This window comes from Coenobita brevimanus, chromosome 76 (assembly GCF_032717465.1).
Source record: "Coenobita brevimanus isolate Jiangsu-jjx chromosome 76, ASM3271746v2, whole genome shotgun sequence".
NCBI classification, from domain to species: Eukaryota; Metazoa; Arthropoda; class Malacostraca; order Decapoda; family Coenobitidae; genus Coenobita; species Coenobita brevimanus.
In genome coordinates, this window is record NC_137029.1 from 23,676,236 (window position 1) to 23,694,403 (window position 18,168).

At 42.2% G+C, this 18,168-nt stretch overlaps 1 protein-coding gene across 7 annotated transcripts in view; it reads right to left on the reverse strand.

Annotated features, from left to right (window-relative positions):
• Positions 1-18,168, reverse strand: part of LOC145408244 (fumarate hydratase, mitochondrial-like) — a 93,901-nt gene that overhangs the window by 36,726 nt on the left and 39,007 nt on the right. For all 7 annotated transcript variants that reach the window (XM_080279010.1, XM_080279008.1, XM_080279007.1 and 4 more), the window contains 5 exons: positions 14,315-14,449; positions 13,498-13,662; positions 6,281-6,406; positions 4,289-4,444; positions 163-339 (listed from right to left, as the gene is read on the reverse strand). In XM_080279010.1, the coding sequence (XP_080135136.1) occupies positions 163-339; positions 4,289-4,444; positions 6,281-6,406; positions 13,498-13,662; positions 14,315-14,353 (663 nt within the window). In that variant the 5' untranslated portion in view covers positions 14,354-14,449. The remainder of the gene's footprint in view (positions 1-162; positions 340-4,288; positions 4,445-6,280; positions 6,407-13,497; positions 13,663-14,314; positions 14,450-18,168) is intronic.

The window sequence follows — 18,168 nt, forward strand, 5'->3', positions numbered from 1 at the left end:
TCATTCTACTGTACTTTGTAAACTGTACTGAAAAAATCAAATAACTATAAATGGTACCTGGAACATGTTCTATTTAAAGATGTTTAAATATTACTACAGTGGTATGTGTGGCTTTGTCATAAACTACCAGGATTTATTCCTTTGCAAGCTTGAAGAACTCACCTTAGCAGCAACCTTCTCAGCAAAGCCAATTCTGGTGTTGAGCCCGGTTCCCACAGCTGTTCCTCCAGCAGCCAGCAGATACACTCGTGGCAGGCAAGCTTTGACTCGCTCTATACCAAACGCTATCTGCTGGGCATATCCACTGAACTCTTGGCCCATGGTCAAGGGAGTGGCATCCTGCAATTTGTGATCAACACGTTAAACTTGTTTCTCTATTTATTCAGTCATCTGTCACATACACAAAGAGGCTCACAAACTTTATTTATTTTGCCTAATATATTACAGTACAGTGTATCACTAAGGACCCACCATTGTCTTTCCACCAAAAGGTGGGGCAAGACAGGATCTAGAAAGCTATGAAAAAAGGAAAACTATAGGAAAACTAATTGATGGCACAGACTCATTCCTTTACCATGCAAGCCCCCTGAATCCTGACTTCACTGCACAACCATAACCATTCACACATATTGTATATGCTTCATATCAACTATTAGACAGAATTAATCTGGTGGTTTTCAAGTTAAAAGGGGGGTGCTTACCCCTTCTTGCACATTCCTCCATAAAAAATTCACCCAACTAGTCTACGACCTTGCCAGTTTCCTTGCCATCTCAAGCTCTATACCTCACTTTCTCAGACACAGACAAGTACAGTAGAACCCCAGAATTCATACACAATTCGTTCCTGAAGGCTGTACAAGCTCCGAATTGTTTGAAAACTGAATCATTTTTTTCCCATAAGAAACAATGTATTTTGCATTAATCCATAACTAAAACTTTTAAAATAAATATACCCTGTAGATGATATAAATGATAATTTTACTGCATCATACCTGTACGAAGGAGAGTTGATGGCTTAAATGGATGGATGTGGAGAGGAGGAAGAGGTGTGTTAGTTTGGAAGGGGAGTACCTTCCATGAAAACTGTAGGTAACTGCCCTTCTGGTATTTTTTCTCTTTTCTGTCTCTTTGGATGAGAAGATTCTTGGGATTGGGGAGATGCTTGGGGCTGGGGAGATGCTTGGGATTGGGGCACTGCTTTGGGTTCTTTAATGGTAAAGAACCTGTCCAATGCTGTCTGCTGTTGACGACTTTTCTAATGAAAATACTGTACGTAATTCATCACAAAGTTTAATGACTGTTGTATGACTGATGCATAGCTGGCGGAAGACAAACTGGGACTGGCGACCACATGGCACCTAAGACACTGCGTCTCTAAGTGCGAATAGCGGGTCACCGTACAAAAATTGGAGCGATTTTTGGATGAAAGAGCTGCACGAAAACCAAGTTGTACGAGTAGAGAGGCGTACGAATTCCGGGGTTCCACCGTATTTACAACATCAGTACAACTTACTGGCTTACCATTCCTCCTCTCACCTTCATACTCATTCATATATACCTTTTTCACCATCCTACTTATAACCATTCTTGCCATATGATCAAACATCTATGCAAACCCTTTTCAACTCTTGTCCAAGACTTCCCTAACTATATCTTCTCTAAATCACATTATTTCTTATCCTATCAATGCTCTGCACTCCACATACATTTTTCAATAACCCAGTCTCCGAACCTCTAACTCTTAGCTACAGTCTTTTTCTTCTCATGCCATACCAAAGTCACGTATATATATATGAAAAGAGTCAGCAGCCATACTCAAACCTCTGTTTTCATATGATGGATTTCATATCAACAGCCACTTCAAAAACGTCCACACTCCAACATGCAAATTTTATAGACCAATGGGTAGAAACTAGCATGTTAAAGTCATATGAAAAGATCTCTACTGACACTTGAAAGTGTCAGAAGAAATACAGTCATCCTTCTCCATAATAAAAACATAGGGTTTTTCTTTCTTACCGTGCAAGCAACAGACAGTAAATAAATGAAGCCTTTGCAGCACTTTAGCTAAAGAGTAAATACCAGTATATCTTCCCACAACAGTCACACTGTATATCATCAACTAAATAGATCTCATGATCCCCATGTTCACAAGGGATAGAGTAATCAGGAGCTAAGCTTGATTTTCTTTTTCTTTTTTTAATAATTAATTTAAAGAATGGAAGCTCCTGGTACAATCTCTCCCCTCATCCTCCCCCCGTGTTATGGGAGGTACACTAAGGAAAAAAAATCCAAACATTTAAAGTCTTACAATAATACAAAGCAAACAAAACAGGAAAAATCTACCATTTATAACTACATTTATAAAAATCTATATATTGCATTTACAGTTGCAAATACACAAAACTGGAGTACCGTATACCAGTATCTTTAACACATTATTCAGAAAAACACCTCATAACCAAACAAATGCAGTACGGTATGCCAAGATGACCGCTGACAGTGCTCATCTAGCAATCAATCATACCCAGCATTGGGGGAGTTGGTGTGTGGGAGGTGGAGGGGAGACAACCACACTGCATGAAATAAAAGTGCTGGATAATGGGCATCTGTGCATTATACTACAGAAATGGGCAACTGTAAGACATATTACTACATTATACTTGTTATGTCCATGTATGTGGGTGCTCACACCCAGGTAAGGGTGAATGGAGATTTGAGTGACGAGTTTTCTGTGAATGTTTCCTGTACACCAGGAAACCATTTACTACACTGGGTGGTAACCACATAACCAAATTTGGGGGCCTGGTGATTTAGTGGGTAATTACGGCATTTCCAATCAGAGTGAGCCGGTGAAGGTTTATATCCAAGGGATGGTTGGGGTTTATTGCTCACGTAATGCCACTCAGAGATGAGTGAGGCTGATCACTCTCATCTTAAATGTCAGGACCAACTTGCCTACCCCCAGGCTACAACGCTCCTCATGGGGCAACATAGGATTGGATGATAGATAGATAGATAATTGGTGTGCATCAGGGGTCAGTCTTGAGCCCCTTGTTGTTTGTCATGGTACCTGAAGCCCTCTCACGTGACTTCAGAAATGGACTCCTGTGGGAGATGTTGTATGCTGATGATTTGGTGTTGATTGCAGAAAATGAAAGGGAGGTGGAGGAAATATTTAGGAAGTTGTGAGATGGCATGGGGGAAAAGGGCTTAAGAGTAATTGCAAATAAAACAAAAGTGATGGTATCCAGGGATATCGAGGGTTGAGGGTGGTACTGTCAAAGAAGAGGGAGAGTGGCCATGTGCAATTTGTCACAAGGGTGTGAGAAATAATTCCATCTTGTGCAGTGTTTGTGATAAGTGGGTGCATAAGAGATGTAGTGGTATTACAGGCAGACTGCGAGATAATGCTGATTTCATGTGTGCGGTCTGTCGGGGAGAGCATGTGGATATTGGCAGGCATGAAAGGACTGAACTTGCTGGTGAGTCTCTTAGGTGTGTGGAAGAGTTTTGTTATTTGGAAGACATATTACATGCTGGAGGAAGGGCAGGAGCTAGCTCTGTGGGTATAGTGAGGAGCGGCTGGAAGAAGTTCAGGGAGCTGTTGCCTCTCCTGACACTGTGAGGGCTCTGTCTTCGTGCTAAGGGATCTTTGTATGCGGCATGTGTTAGGAGCATAATGCTGTATGGTAATGAGTCCTGGGCAGTAAAGGATGAGGATATTCGCAAGCTCAAATGTATAGAAATGGCAATGATTAGGTGGATGTGCAGTGCCTCCCTGTGTGCAAGGCCTGCAGGGGCAAGGTTTACGATGGAAGAGCTGAGAGGTAGGATGAGACTGAAGTGTATTGGTGTTGCGATGAGGGAAGGCAGATTGAGATGGTATGGGCATGTGGAGAGGATGGGGGATGGTAACTGGGGGCAGAAAGTGAGAAATGTTAATGTTGGGGGTAGGGTAGCAAGAGGTCCACTGAAAAAGACATGGGATAAGGTCACTGAGTGTGACCTCAGGATTAAGGGACTAAATAGGGAAGCTGTCAAAGATAAAGTTGCATGGAGAGCTGCCATTTGATGACCAAGGCCAATGCATGCAAGCATGCTGGAGCCTTCAATAATGAAAACGAAAACAAACTCAACAAAAATGGTACCATGTCATAATATCAACCAATAATCTGAAATAACTTAACAAGCTTACACCATAAATCACAATAATGACAGAATTCTCTGGCAAATTTCTCCATTATGAATTAAGAGTGATATCTTCTGTCCATATATTCTAGCTTACCTGGGTGTGAGTTCGACCAATCTTGATGATGTCCTTAAACTCTTTGGCCTTATCATCTAGAGCTTTATGAAGAGCTTCCAAACCAGGTAGAAGAGTGCTGTGAATCTCAACAGCTGTGGCGATATGCATGGCAGTGGGATATGTGTCATTGGAACTCTGAAAGAATATTGTAGTATCATGTAATGCATAATTACTACAACTTGAAAAGCACAGTATGTTCAAAAGCAGCATATGAATAATCTATCTATCTATCTATCTATAGCCCGACGCCCTAATCCCGCAAAGGGTGGCCGCAGACAAAACGCCTCCAAGTCGCTCTGTCACCCACCATTTGACTACCCTCCTCCCAACTCACCCCCCCTCCCTCATATACCTCTCAACTCCATCTCTCCACCTCATCCTCGGTCTACCCCTCCCTCTCCCTCCCTCCACCTCACCTACATACACCCTCTTAGTCAGTCTTTCATTCTCCATTCTCTTCACATGTACAAACCACCTCAGTGTACTTCTCCTAATCGTCTCAACCACATCCACATCCACCCCACAACATTCCTTCACTTCTTCATTCGTCAACCTGTCCCTCCACGTCACTCCACATGCTCCTCTCAAGTAACTCATTTCCACTGCTCTCACTCTTGACTTGTTCCCCTCTTGCAAGGTCCACGCCTCGCTTCCATACGTCAGGGTAGGGATCACAATACTATCATGCAGTGACTTCTTAACTTCCATACTCACCTCCCTATTTCTCATCACTGATTTCAGTGTATCAACAATCTTCCTTCCCTGCTGTACCCTTTCACGCACTTCATCCCCCAAAGTTCCATCCTTACTCATCACACTACCCAAGTACTTGAATGCACTCACATTCTCCATATCCTCACCATCCAACCTCACTGCACACTCTGTGACTTCATTCCTCTCAAACACCGTAACTTTAATTTTGTTTAAATTAACTTTCAGATTCCTCCTCCTACACACTGTCCCAAATTCATTCACCAAACCTTGCAACTCCCATTCATCTTCACTCAACAATACTGTATCATCAGCAAACAGCAACACCGGAAGCTTCCAAATCTCACCCTCATTCATTAGAGCCATCCCCACATCCACTGCCCTACCTTGCACCTCCTTTACAACCCCATCCTTGTATATATTAAACAGCCATGGAGACATCACACAACCCTGTTTCAGTCCCACACTGAGATCAAAGAACTCACTCAGCTCACCATCCACTTGCACCGTAGCCCTAGCTCCCTCGTACATACTCTTCGCAGTACTCAGCAATTTCCCCTCCACTCCATATATTTTTAATACCTTCCACATACCTTGCCTATCTATTCTGTCATAAGCTTTCTCCAAGTCCATGAAGGCAGCATACACTTTCCTTCCCTTCTCTAGACACTTCTCCACTAAACATCTTAGAACAAATATCTGATCTACACACCCTTTTCCCTTCCTAAATCCCCCTTGTTCTTCTCCAACTAGCTCCTCTGTCATATGCCTAACCCTATCAATGAGTACTCTACCACATATTTTACCAGTCACACTAAGAAGGCAAATACCCCTATGGTTACCACATACTTCTCTCTCCCCTTTTCCTTTGTATAAAGGAACAATTATACCTGATTTCCAGTCCTCTGGAACCGTTCCCTCTTCCCAAGCCAATCTACACAACTTCCATATCCACTCCACAACAATCTCACCCCCATACCTAAGCATTTCACCACACACTCCATCAATTCCTGGGGCCTTTCCCAACTTAATCTTCTTCATCGCTTCCACTACTTCCGCCCTACTGATCTCTTCCTCCCTCCTCTCATCTCTTCTCCCAGCCATTCCCCAACCACTTATACTCGCACTGCTCTCACTCTCTACATTCAACAAATCCTTACGGATATTGCCTATGTGGCAACCTCTACCAAGTCAGAGCTTCAATACCGTTATGCATTATTACTTCGGCCTTGTTATTTCCCATACAGTTATTTCCCATACCTGGCTCTTGTTGACATGGTCGTTGGGATGGACAGGCTTCTTGGAGCCCAGCTCACCACCCAGTATTTGTATGGCCCGGTTAGCAATCACTTCATTAGTGTTCATGTTGGACTGTGTACCAGATCCCTGCAAATAATACAATCATGCATACATCATGGAATGATGTATTTTTTTGGCAAAACATTGCAATCCAATTTAAACAATAATCTACTTGCATAAAAATTACACATATTGCCAGATGACTTACTTTGCTCTCTATTATCCATGCATACCCTATAATCTTAAGATATACAGTAACTCCCCAATCAGCTACAACCTTTGTACCTTACACAAAAACACATAGCAAATGTACTGGAAACAGCAGTAACACTGACCCACATAGCTGATGAAAATGCACTGTGTGTATTATTATCTAAGACTCCCATGGAAGCTGGAAATCCACCGTGTACTTTATTATCTGACACTCCCATGGAAGCTCAAAATCCACCGTATATTGTTACTCTCATTGTACTTTCTGAAGAGCTGGAAAGCTAAATACAATACAGAAACATTCAACTACTGTACATGATCCTGCTCTGCCTCCTGGGAGCCTCTTCTACTGTTGTGTATGAGAAAATGATATACAGTAAACTCACAATATAACAACGAACACCGGTATTCCGAATTTCAGATAAAGCGAACGGCCCAAATGCAACTGAACTTCCCCCGGATTTTGCAATCAAAGGTCGCTAAATGCGGCGGAAGTTTACAAACCCGCCAGCTTTCACGTGACCTATAGTTGAGGGAGCGGAATGTTGATGAGTCACGTAGGCTAGCACACAAGTGGTGCACCTTACCCATTCCCCCACAGCCTCTCTCTCTGTCTATACTTAGTGCTTGCTGTATGTGGTTCTCTCCCGCCATACCTATAACCATCGCGTTACCTCTTGTCCCACGTGGTACCTACCTACACCCACCCCAAATTGACTTAGGACCTACACACAGAATTGCTTTGGGAGAGTTGTCTGTCTTCGTTTTGTGTTTCCACCTCTACCAAGTGAATTTTTTGGGCAAGAAGTATCTGGCAACTCCTCTGGTGTTAGCGGGAGGTGGTGAAACTCGCAGCACATCAGTGCTTGCCCAGAAGCGAGAGTGTATATGTTCCTGTCGCTCCGAGCTTGTACCTCCCTCTTTATCATCTGCGTTACTGTTTGCCCTGTCATTTTCCCTGAGTCATGTTGTCATGCCTGGAAAGTCCTGCTCAAGGGATGAGAGGGTCCATATCATTGCATGGAGGCAGAATAATGTCCCTATCAACACGATTTGTTAATGTACTGGACGCGCAAAGTCGACCGTCATGAAGATTCTTGCTGCAGCGCGCGACCTGCCACCTGATGTCATACCAGAGCACAAGCATGGCGGTGGAAGGAAGAGGACGACTTCCAGAGCTACAGATATGCTTCTGAAGAGGGAAGTAATCAAGAAGAATCCTCGACTGACAGCAGCAGAATTGAAGAGAATGCATCCCCAGCTGTTACAAGACGTTTCAATTTGAACTATCCAACACCGCTTGCAGAAGGAGCTGGGTTTGCCATGTTCTGGTGCCAATATTGTTTCCCATGACTAGCTGTAGTTTCACATTATTGTTGCATATTACATATAAAGTTGTTTATTCATAATTAACAATATGCAACGTAGTGTGAATGATAAGTAACCAAACACCATTTTACTGTAAAGTGAGGCATGGGAAGGATGAGCGATCAGGACTTGCCGAGCCCAGCATTTTCTATTATAAACACTAGAGTAAAGGGAAGGCAATAGAGAAATATAAATTGTATATATGTTTAAGTCTTGGGGGAAATATTTACCTTGTTGGTATACTAAATGTAATCAATACTGTTTTACTGAGGTGTATAATGTACGGGGTACAGTTATGATGCTTCTATTCATGTATAAATCCCAGTTGTCTGTGGAAGTTTAGCACCTCTGATTCTAGCGCCACATCCAGAGGGGACACCGGCCAGCTAGGGCAGAACGCACATATCATTAAAACGAGAGGGACGTATAACTCTGAGCTCTCTGTGTCACAGTTGTATCTTTCTGTGGCTAATAAACAGAGATTTAATCAGTTCAGTTTCAGTTCACCTGCACATGCTACCTTCTAAATTCCTTCAACAGGATCCTACACCGATTCCCACCATCTCCAGTGTGTGAGAAGACGTTTTGGTGGAGTGTGTCAGCCGGAAGTGACATTGACCAGGCACAACGTTATAATCTTGCTTGGAACTGTGAGGTCACGGCTCAGCTGATATATATAAATTGGTGATCAGCTGTGGGGTTCCAAGCTGATATATTAGTGACTAGTTGAGGAATCCATACAGCTGAAACAGCCAAGCAGCACCGCAGCCAAGAAACCGCTTCTCGCTGACCGCATGAAGAAGCAATGCATTCAGCTTGCCAAGAACTATGCACACTGGACATCGGATGAGTGGAGAAAAGTTGTTTTCCAATGAAAGCACATTCCAGGTGTTCCAGGTGCATTCTGCCAAGGTTCGTTGCCCTGCTTCCTGTAGTCGATATGACCCTGCTTACAAGGTGCCGACTGTTAAGCACCCTCAGTCAGAAATGGTATGGGGATGTTTCTCAAGTAAAATGGGAAGTGAAGGCCTCTACTTTCTTCCTAAGAACTTGATGATGAATGGTGGCCAGTACATTCAAGTTCTGAAAGATCATTTGTTAAACTTTTTTGCTATTCATGGGTGCGACTTTTTCAAGCACGATTCAGCTCCATGTCACAAGTGAAGAAGGGTGACAGAATGGCTCCAGGGTAATCGGACTGAAGTCCTCGACTGGCCTGGCAACAGTCTGGATCTAAAGCCAATAGAAAACTGCTTGGCAAAGATGAAGAAAATCATGGCAGAGAAGAAGACACCCAATCCGGAAAACCTCAAGACTGAACTGGCAAATGTTTGGTGCAAAGAAATGTCCTTAGATTACTTTAGATATCCAAGTGATTCCATGCCAAAACACATCCATATGGTCCTGAAAAACAAGGGAAACATGATTTCATATTAATGAATGGCATTTCATGAACAAACATTGTGATATACTGTACTATCATTTCTGTGTTTTTTAATACCTTGTGGGGGGAGGTCCTAAGTCAGTTTGCAGTAGCTGTACCTACGTATGATCAACAATGGCTTCCAAGTCAGTTACCCCATCTACCTCAGGCAAAGGAAGAGGAAGATTCTCTCCATCACCAAGAAATACGCGATTATTCAAGATTTTGAGAAGGGGGCAACAAGGAGTCAACTGATGGAGAAGTACCATATGGCCTCAAAAAAACGATGATTCATGACCTCATCAAGGAAAGGGATAAGCTCAAGGAGGCCATAAAAGGAATGGAGAGCAGCAAGACAAGCAAGGTGTACCATAAGTGATGACTTCCCCATGAGAATTTGGACGAAGCCGTCTATAAGTGGTACACTCAGGAGAGAGCTGAGGGTGTTCTTGTGCAAGGGGTCGATATTCAGCACGCAGTACAGAGGCTGACAGGCCACCTAAGCTACAATGACTTCAAGTACAGCGATGGCTGGTTGTGGAGGTTTAGGTGGCGTCATGGCATCGTGAACAAAGCCATCACGGGGAAGCTACTCAGCGCCGACGCCGTGGACCCATTTATAGACCAGTTTCATGAGTTCAAAGAGGAGGACCTGCACAATTTCCAAATGTACAATGCTGATGAAACTGGTCTATTTTGGAAATCTTTACCCACCAACACTCAGGCCTCTAAGGAGATGAACAAGATTCCAGGGAGGAAGGGCGCAAAGGAGTGCACCTCCTTGTTGTCCTGCACCAACACTGATGGGTTGCACCGCCTGAGGCCAGTCGTGGTAGGGAAAAGTAGGAAGTCTAGGGCACTGAAGGATATAATGGACAAGTTTCCTACTGAATATTATAACAACTCTTCCATCTGGTTCACCCAAGATTCTGCACAACTGGTTTGACAATTCATTCGACCCATCTGTTCAGCAGCACCAGCTCTGGTATGGTGTACAGGAGAATGTGAAGGCTGTCCTCCTCCTCGACAATGCCCCAGCCCACCCTTCCACTAGTAAACTCTGCAGAAAGGATGGCAAGATTAAGGCCATGTACCTGCCACCCAACACCACTGCCACAGTTCAGCCACTGGATCAGGGGGTGATGAAGAGTGCCAAGAGACATTACCATAACTTGTACCTCCAGCAGTGTTTAGTGGTGACAAAGGATGGGATGGAAGAGGAAGGATATGTTGACACCAGGGGGAGGAAAACACTTGAGAACTTCAAAAAGTACACAATCAAGGATGCCATACTCAACTGAGCAGAGGTTTGAAATTAAGCGCCAGTCACCACACTCCGTAACGCGTGGTGCAAGCTCCTCTGAACCCCCAAAACTCCAGTCCAAAAGCCAGACTTTGAGGGGTTCAAGCCACCAAGGGCAGCCGAGCTGTTGGCTGCAGCTGGCCAAGGCTCAATCCCTCAAGAGGAGGTGGAGGAGTGGCTGGATGAGGGTGGTGGTCTGTCTGGGTACCACCACCAGATGAGGGAGAAGATAGCGCAGGAGCTGACCATGCCAGAACCACCTGTGGAGGAGGAAGAGATGACACTTGGCCCAACTCTGCTGGCACTGATGCTGCAGACACACTGCTGGCCCTGGCTGACAAAACTGGGGGATCTCTCGGCCAGAACTATGAGTTGCTAAGAATGATCAGACTGGACCTTATGCAACAAAACCAGGCCAGTCAGGTTCAGCAGAAATTTTCAGACTTTTTCAAACCAGTGCCCTCACCTCTGGGGAGACCTCCACTGTGTCTGTGGTGTCAACCTTGTCAGTGAGCCTACCAACTTTGGCATCAGGCAGCAGCACACCTTCCTCACTAGCAGTAGTGACACCAGAGCCACCAGATATTATTTTTTTGGAGTCTGATGAGGTCTAATGCTCAGTAGAGTCTAGTGTTCAGTGTAGTGTTAAGTGTAAAGTTCAGAGTGTTATGTTAAGTACATACTGTACAGTGTATATTATTAAGTGTTAACTTTGTACAGTACTGCTCAGTGCCCTGGAACAGTAATACTTTTCTGGTGTGTATACTGTGGTGTGCTCTGTTGTATAGGTGTACCGTGTGGTGTGTTCTGGTGTACAGGTGTACAGTGTGGTGAGCTCTGGTGTACAGGTGTACAGTGTGGTGCCAGCATCTAACCTCTCCAGAATTCCTCCCCCTGCCTCCCACAATGATAATGGTATCCCTTCCTGGGATGCTAAGTGTACTGTAACAGTAGTACATTAAACTGTATTCTTATTATACCTGTAGGTATTGTATTTATATGTACAACTTCATACAGTATTGTATTTACATGTACAACTTCATAAACCCTTGAATTCTCCATGTAAAACTTCATAGAGTTGGTTTAGGTATGTTTGAGCTCATAGGACCGAACGCCTCACCTTAGATAGCGACAGTTTGGTGATCCCTCAGGAATACAGATCCCCTCGTATATAGCAAACTTTCGGACATAGCGACTGACCTCTCTCCCCAATTAGTTCATTATACCGAGGGTTCACTGTACAGTAAAAGAAGATTTAGGGGGGCGCGGTAGCACAGTGGTAGCGCGCTGGACTTGTGATCGGGGGATTGCAAGTTCGAGCCTCGCCCGGGCTGCCGTGCCAGGAGGGGTAGCTCCCTCCTGTAACCCTAGCGGGGCTATATAGTCCAATACAGGGCTTAGCTCGGGGGAACTCCATTTCTCCCATTTTTTTACCAACCTGGCTATATACAAAGAAAATTCTCAATTGCAATATAGCTTTTTGAATGAAATACTGATGATGAAGAAAAACACTCGACAGACACATATGCAGCACTGGCAACATAAACACCCTTTAACCCCCAGACACTGGGTATATTTGGGTGCAGCTGTTCTCTTCCTCCAGGCATTTTTCCCAAAACAGCCTGTTTTCAAACATTAATATCTCGGAAACTATAGCAGTTAGGGAAACAAATTAAGACCATATTACTCACCGACTCTACTTCTTGCAAATGAAAGCATCCCCAGGTCTGCAGGTGGTTGCATCGATGAGTAAGGACATGAAGAAAATGACTAACTTTTGGCACTAGAAGCAAAATGTATTCCTGCATAAGAGCGCAGCCCCGACTTTGGCTTTGCTCGTCATGATAATTTCTCTACTGCTAGATAAACTAGGCACAGTGGCATCCAAGGCACACCCTACGGCACTATCACTGGGCCCTTTCCTAATATCCTTGGAAAGAGGTTTGGTAAGGGTGTATGAGGCATCGGGTCAGCGTGAGGCAGGAACGGAGCAGGATGAGAAGGTTTCAGAAATCATCGTTCTACACCTGGCAAAGTGACAAAGAAGACAGATACCTGTGCATCAGGAGGCAGGAGTCTCTCTCTACCCTTTGGTGATAAGATCAAATGGCAGCCACTTCAAACTGTGGCACGAAAACAACTACGGTTATTACCTCTGTCCACCCTTTTTCCATCGGTCCATTCGACACCCACCGCGAAGGGGTAAAATGAAATGGTTTAGGACAATATGGACATCTAGGCTTACCTTTCTGACTCCTAACACCCCATGAGGTTATCAAAAACCTTTCATTCTGTCATTCCAAAACACCACCACTCCATTCCTATCAGTAATAACATCATGTACAGTAGTTAACCTGTATTCTCATTTTAAAAAAATATCAATAAATCAATAAAAACAAACAGACTACACTTCAACTATCACTTATATTAAGTCCATTTATGTCAGGGAGTTTGATTTTTTTTTTTTTTTTTCATAACTGGTAGTGTAATTTGGAGGAAACTAGCATCAATGTAACTTTAAAAAGTACTTGTAATATATTTGTAATCCGCGGTGAGTTTAACTGCTACAAAAAGGACATAAAAAAGACTACATACAATGAGGACTTGCTGCACATCATTTGCAATATAAATAAAAAGCTGTGTTCACATTTGTCCACAGATCACCAGTATACACAACACCCAAGCTGTTATACTACTGCAGCTATAATACTAACAGGAAAAACATAATAATGAGGTAACCAAAGCAGACCTTAAGTAAGATGGATGGCATGAGGCTAACTTTAACAAAAACAAGTCATATGAATTCTACAAAAGTAAGATGGACGACATGGAAGTTGGTGCTAGCTTTCTCAGTGTTAAAGACAATGTTCTTACCGTCTGCCAGATAACAAGGGGAAAGTGTTCATCATACAGCTTTCCACTGATGACTTCATCTGCTGCCTGAGATATAGCTTGGGCCAGCTTAGGATCAAGACCAAATTCTTTATTTACCAATGCTGCTGCCTTCTTCAGTACACCAAATGCCTTGATCACAGGTAGCTGCATCAAAACATACAGCCGGTCAGTAAATACATTATCAAACATCAGTCTAAAACATTACAGAAATAAAGAACTTGACCCTTTCAACCCAATATACATCTGTAATTTTAATTCTTGTTCATTCTAGACATCATCATCATTATCATTCAATTTCATTAATCTAAGGAATGACCTCTATTAGTGAGGAAGTTAGCAAAAATGATATCTAACCCCTCTAATTTGAAAAGTCTCATGAGGTAAATAAAATTGTCTAGAGACAGGAAGAGTAAAATAAAAAGATGTCCCAAGGCTGAAGAGATTATCTGTAAGTTTTTTCCTGCTTCCCTCATACCAATTTTATCCCAGACTCATCTGAATGCAAACCTGGTGGACTACAGACTGAAGTAGCCCTTCTCTTGAAGCCACCATCCTGTTGTTTGGGGTTAGGGAGATGGGGGACATTTGTATAACTGGAGAGTTCCACCATCTGACTATATAGGGGCCACAATATAAAACTCTCTCAATCTAGCAGACTGAAATCAACAAGCAACTGTAAGAATAAATCATAAAATCCATTGTTGTGAAAGTGTTAAGGGCTGAACAACAAAACAACAAAGTAAAAAATAAGGCTAGTTTTAAAAATACAATTGCAAGGCACAACACTTCTACTTACCGGCATGCGTTCATTTTCTCCTCCGATAGGGAAGTTCATTACAGAGCGAACAGTTTGGGCACCATAGTATTTGCTATTGGGCACCTCTAGTTCTCCAAAAGTGTCATACTCCTTTCTTACTCCCTCCTTACCAGCCTGAAAAACATGGAAATTATCAACACTAATGTCCACAACTTCGAGAAAAGTTTTGGTGTTTCTATCTTTTCATACTGTATTTTGATACAGATCTGTTTGCAATGACACAATATTACTCTATTTATGGTTTACTTGGGTTATACATATGTTAGTAATGCTTCTAGGGCTTGACATGATTTTTCCTTGTGTGTAGTAAGGGATTCAGGACAGGGTCATAAAATACATAGTTTTTCTTATAAATTCAATTATAACCAAACTATACAGTACATACTATTCTGAGCTATATCCTTCTACATATAAGCTACATGTATGTATACTATCTATCTATCTATTGCCAGATGCCATAATCCCGTAAGGGGTGGCCATTTGACTCTGAATTATTTGTTTTACAGGGAGGGGCACTAACCCTCCACCAACCCACTTGTTGACACATAGGGAGCAAGTATGGTTTGGTTATATGGTTACCACCAAGCATTGTAAATGGTTTCTTGGCTTACAGGAAACCATTTGGCTTGTCATTCAATGTAAAGCCAGCTGTAATGGAAAGAAAAGCAATAAGAAGTGACAGGAAAGATGGGAGAAACAGAAAGAGAGGAGGGCAGGCACAGATAAAGAATGATAATGGCTAAGGAAGAAGTAGGCAGCACTACATCAAGTGAGTGGATGATGGTCGGCACCACCTACCACTATGTATGTATACAATATATATATATATACTGACAGATGCCTTAATCCCATAAGGGGTGGCCACAAACAAATCACCTCCATGTCGCCCTGTCTCCCGTCATTTCATTGCCCTGCTCCCAGCTCACACCCCCCTCCCTCATATACCTCTCCACTCCATCCCTCTCTTGAGAATGTACCCTCATCAGTAAACAATTTGTAATGGATAATCACGTTTACTCAATTTTGGTGATGGTATGGGTGCAGGCCACTCCTGTATACTAGCCGCCATACAACTGCATGATCAATACCAAATCTTGCATCAAGTCAATGAGTGCTTGTAGACGGATCTTCTGCAATGGCATTGAGAATATCCTCTTCTGCATCAAGTAGTTACCCATCACGTGGCCTTTCTCTGTCTAATGGGCGTGCATTCAGAGGAATGTAGGTCGAGATGACAATCTCTGGTTGGGATAATGTTCTTCATACATCCTTGCTGCTTTGGATGCATCTCCTCCCACTGAACCTAAGGTAAGAAGCATGTCCATGTACTTAGCAAATTTGTATATTTTCATGTCTGGTGCTTCCTCTACACTGCTGGTCTCCCCCTTCTCATGTCAGCTACACTTGGTGTATCTTTATCCAGTTTCAGAAACATAAAGCACCTTGATCTCCTGCTCCAGGTTCATTATTCATCTTATTCAAGGTAGTGCAGGGCTCCAGATGTCATAAATCCATGTCAGAATAAAATAATTGAGGTGAGGGTAGTTTTCTCGTTTTTATCCCCTAGACCGACTTATTTAATGTGAAATGTCTAATATCTCAGTAATTATGCAGAATCTCTCATACCATCGTATAGTATACAGCAGTATAAAATAATACAGGATTATTGTTGGCCCTATATGTGAAATGTCTAATATCTCAGTTATTATGCAGAATCTCTCATACCATCATATAGTATACGGCAGTATAAAATAATAAAGAATTATTGTTAGATCTATTTGTTCTGAGATTACTGGAAGGTATTTCTGCAACACCCTGCGTATACTCATGGACCCTAACCCAGGCTAACTCAGAAAACCACCTACATAACTCCCTACTGGACATGCATAGCACCTATTTAAGACCCTATTCACACAAATAAGGGACAAAATGAAATAAATGAAAAGGAACCAGAGAATGAGGAATTAGAAGTGAATATGGAAAATATTTAGCAATGTACAGGGTACTTACAGCACGTCCGTGGCTGTTACGAAGATTAACCCGCTTCCTCTAAGGCTCTGGCAGTGGTGAAAATGCTCTTGAAGCAAGTACAGTAATCTAGTGTTGTGCTGCGCTTAATCCTCTGCACTGTGAATTATAACTGTTTAACAATGCACATTTTGTTTCCTTGTGCCATGCCAGCTGCAACTGCCAGTTTGCACTCTGCACTTAATCCTTTGCACTCTCAATTCTAATTTCTTAACACTGCCCAACACTGTAAATTCCCATGTGGTCTAGTGGCGAGGTATTGCAGTTTATTCACTGTTTATTCACAAAAACGAGCACGTGCAGCATCCACTGCGATAAGCGTCTAGTCAGGATGGTAGTTAGGCAGTAACTGGGGAGGGGAGGAAGCAAAAGGGCCATGCCGGCCCGTGTGTAAACACAGCTGTTTGGCGCCGTGCGCCAAGTTCAAAGTACAGTTGAAAAAAATGCTGGATATTTTTGTTTTTTTACTTTTTTTTGGCCATTATTGGGTTCCGAAGGCCCAGGCCCAAAATGTTCGGACATCGGGGTGTCTGGTTACTGAGCATCTGATATCAACGAGATTAATTATATACCGTATATATATATATATATATATATATATATATATATATATATATACATATATATACATATTTATATATATATATATATATATATATATATATATATATATACATATATATATATATATATATATATATATATATATATATATATATATATATATATATATATATATATATATATATATATATATATATATATATATATATATATATATATATATATATATGTATACTATATATATATATATATATATATATATATATATATATACAGTAAATATATATATATATATATATATATATATATATATATATATATATATATATATATATATATATATATATATATATATATATATACAGTATATATATATATATATATATACAAATATATACAGTATATATATATATATATATATATATATATATATATATATATATACAGTACTCGTCAAAATTATTCAGTGTTGTCCACTGGGCGCGCAATACTTATGGCCAAAAAAGAATCACCCATTTTGGGGGGTAAAAATTGAGCCACAAGTTTGAGCTCCGAGCATGACGTCACGGTAGCCTGAGGCCTTCCGACGCGCTGGTTGGTTCCCGCCTCAGTCGCCCACGAGCTGCCTGAGAGAGAGGAACTCCGCCGAGTGTCCCTCTCAAATTGCGCCATTTTTTACCGAGTGTCCAGCAGTGTTTTGGCCTTCGAAACTTTGTTATGGCACCTACCCGTGAACTATCGAGTGAAATCATATCCCAGATCATTGCTCTAAAGGAGGCAGGCCACCAGACAAAGGAAATTAGTGAATTGGTTGGTGTGGCTCGATCGACAGTGCGTCGTTGGTGTGCGCGGTTTCGGGTGGAAAACAGTGGTGAAGTTCCCACAAAGAAACCGAGGTCTGGTAGGCCTAGGAAAACTTCCCCAAGGTCTGTTAATGTTTTAAAACGTGCAGTGGAGTTTAATCCTCGTGTGAGTGCAAGGAAAATTAAGGACAGCAACCCGGAAGTGTTTGGTGAGGTGTCTGTGAGAACAGTGTCTCGTAGGGTGCATGAGCTTGGTTACACAAGTCATAGGCCTGTGAAAAAGCCTCTTCTCACCAAGAGCCAGAGAATTCGTAGGCTTGCCTTTGCTAATAAATATCTAAACTGGGGTGACGAGCAATGGTTGTCAGTGTTGTGGTCTGATGAGGCAACATTTAGTGTTACCTATAACAGAGGAGCACGTGTGTATCGACGCAAAGG